This window comes from Gastrolobium bilobum, unplaced genomic scaffold, assembly GCF_033153095.1.
Source record: "Gastrolobium bilobum isolate Gb01-03AN ecotype WA unplaced genomic scaffold, APGP_CSIRO_Gbil_v1 utg45655, whole genome shotgun sequence".
In the NCBI taxonomy this organism is placed as follows: Eukaryota; Viridiplantae; Streptophyta; class Magnoliopsida; order Fabales; family Fabaceae; genus Gastrolobium; species Gastrolobium bilobum.
The window spans coordinates 2,243-4,482 of NW_026897270.1; the positions used below are offsets into that span (position 1 = coordinate 2,243).

At 43.6% G+C, this 2,240-nt stretch overlaps 1 protein-coding gene across 1 annotated transcript; it reads right to left on the minus strand.

The window, feature by feature from the left end:
- Window positions 1-940: 940 nt before the first annotated feature.
- LOC133305621 (uncharacterized) lies at window positions 941-1,975 on the minus strand (the record flags this gene model as incomplete). Its single annotated transcript, XM_061505874.1, has 3 exons — window positions 1,942-1,975; window positions 1,249-1,638; window positions 941-1,203 (listed from the first exon to the last, which is right to left on the minus strand). Coding segments are annotated over exons 1-3 (687 nt in total), but the record flags the coding sequence as incomplete, so codon positions are not given.
- Between the last annotated feature and the right edge of the window lie 265 nt (window positions 1,976-2,240).

The window sequence follows — 2,240 nt, forward strand, 5'->3', positions numbered from 1 at the left end:
TCTGATAAAATCCTTTGCAGACAGCTCCTCAATATGTTTCTTCAACTCAGCCAATTCAAGTGGCGACATCCGGTATAGAGCCAAGGAAATAGGCCCCACACCAGGCAACAATTCAATCGAGAATTCAATCTCTCTCTCAGGTGGAAATTTCGGTATCTAATCAGGGAATACATCCACAAACTCATTAACTACCGGAATCGTAGAAATTTCAATCTCCTTACCACCCACCAATCCACCCAAGAAAATATAACCCTGATCTCCAGCCTTCAAGGCTTTAACAGCTTGACACATAGACAAAAAGGGAGACGAAGTAACCGAGGGCTTCTCGTTAGATAATATCAACCTCTTGCCGCAGGAATCAATCATTGCGCAGTTTTGAGACAACCAATCCACGCCCAATATCAAATTAATAGAGGCCAGGGGAAGGATAATTAAATCGATAGTGTAGCCCCTGCCATCGTAGACAAACCCGACCTCTTTGCAAATGAAGGAGGAATCACTAACCTCTCCTGTAGCCGTAGTAATACGCATAGGGGAATCATCCGTGACACTTTTAATTCTAACCCTGTAGCCACATATTCAGCCACGAACGAGTGCGTAGCTCCAGAATCAAATAAAACAGATAAATCAATATTAGAGATGAAAATTATACTTTTACCAAATTTGGTGCCTTTTCCGTCTGCTGCGCATTAGTAGTATAAACACGCCCAGCCGTAGGAGCAGATGGCAAGGCCTGCAGATTCGCAGCCTGCCCAGTATTGCTATAACAATTGTTGGCATAATGCCCAACCTTACCACACTTAAAGCAAGCATTTGGAGCCGTAGTACAAGGCCCTTGATGAAATCTCTTACACTTATCACAACGGGGATTAGAATTCCTGTCATTGAACCCACTTCTCTGACCACCTCCTCTCTTGAACTGTCCCAGAGGCTGCCTTACCTGCAACCCCCTACCTCTGTTGTTATTCTGATGATAACCACCCTTGTTATTATTACCTGGAGGACCAGATGTCCTCGAAGAACCAGATTTTGGATAGCGATTATAAACACTTTCTACCTGTTTGCACTGGGTCACAAGATCCGCAAAATTCCTCACAATAGTATTGGACATTCTTTTTGCAATTTTCTCATTAAGACCTCTCTGAAACTTGGCGGATAAGAACTCAGGAGTCGGCAGCACATCCCCATAATTAGCAAATTTCACTAGCTCATTAAACTTTGCCACATAGGCATCAACAGTCATGGTACCCTGTACCAATTTCTGAAATTCACCCTGTTTAGCTTCTCGAACATCCCTGGGAAAGTACTCTTCATGGAATAATCTTTCAAATAAGGCCCAGGTGATTTCTCCCCCCTGAATAATAAAAGGATGAGATGTAGTGTACCACCACTCGTGGGCATCTCCCTCAAGCATATAAACAGAATATAATAACCTCTGGGGATCCTGACACCCCATAACCTGAAATATCTTGTCCATACCCCTCAACCAGGTAGTCACTACTTTCGGGTCCCTTGACCCCTGAAATGATGGCGGTTTATGTTTTCTAAAAGAAATGAGTCTCTGCTCATCAGTACCCACAAATACTTGCCCAGCAACCCCAGCAGATTGAGCAACCACAGAAGGATCCACAGAAGGCTCTGGGATATAGGTAGGATCAGTAGTGTGACAACTAGCCTCTGCCGAATGACGACTAGCCCCACTCCCCTCTTGGTGAGGTGTAACAGATGGCGTACAGGTATGAGTCTCTGTAGCCGTATGTGGAGGAGAATCATCCCTCCTGTGCCGAGCCCTATCCTCCCTCATCTCATTCATGAAGGCATGCATCATATCCTGATTATTTTTCATCAGGGTCTCGGTCATAATTCTATTTGCAGCAGTCTCTTCCTGCAGAGCATTCAGAACTGCAGTAATAGGATCTGGTGCTACTAAACGACCTGTACCTCTAGCTCCACGGTGACCCCGTGCCCTGCTCATGATAGCTGTACATGTAACACAAAGGAATGAGCTGATCAGACCCACACTGAGGAATCACATATACATTAATCATAAACAGTTCACAGATAGCTATGCAACACAAGATACAGTAATGCATTATCAAAGTTCCCTTGCAAAACTGCTCTGATACCAAAAAATGTAACAGCCCGTTGTACATCGGTATTGTTAACATTAATTATGATATTAAGCGCAGTTACAATCACAACAATTTATTTATAAAAATGCGAATAAACTTCTTCCGATT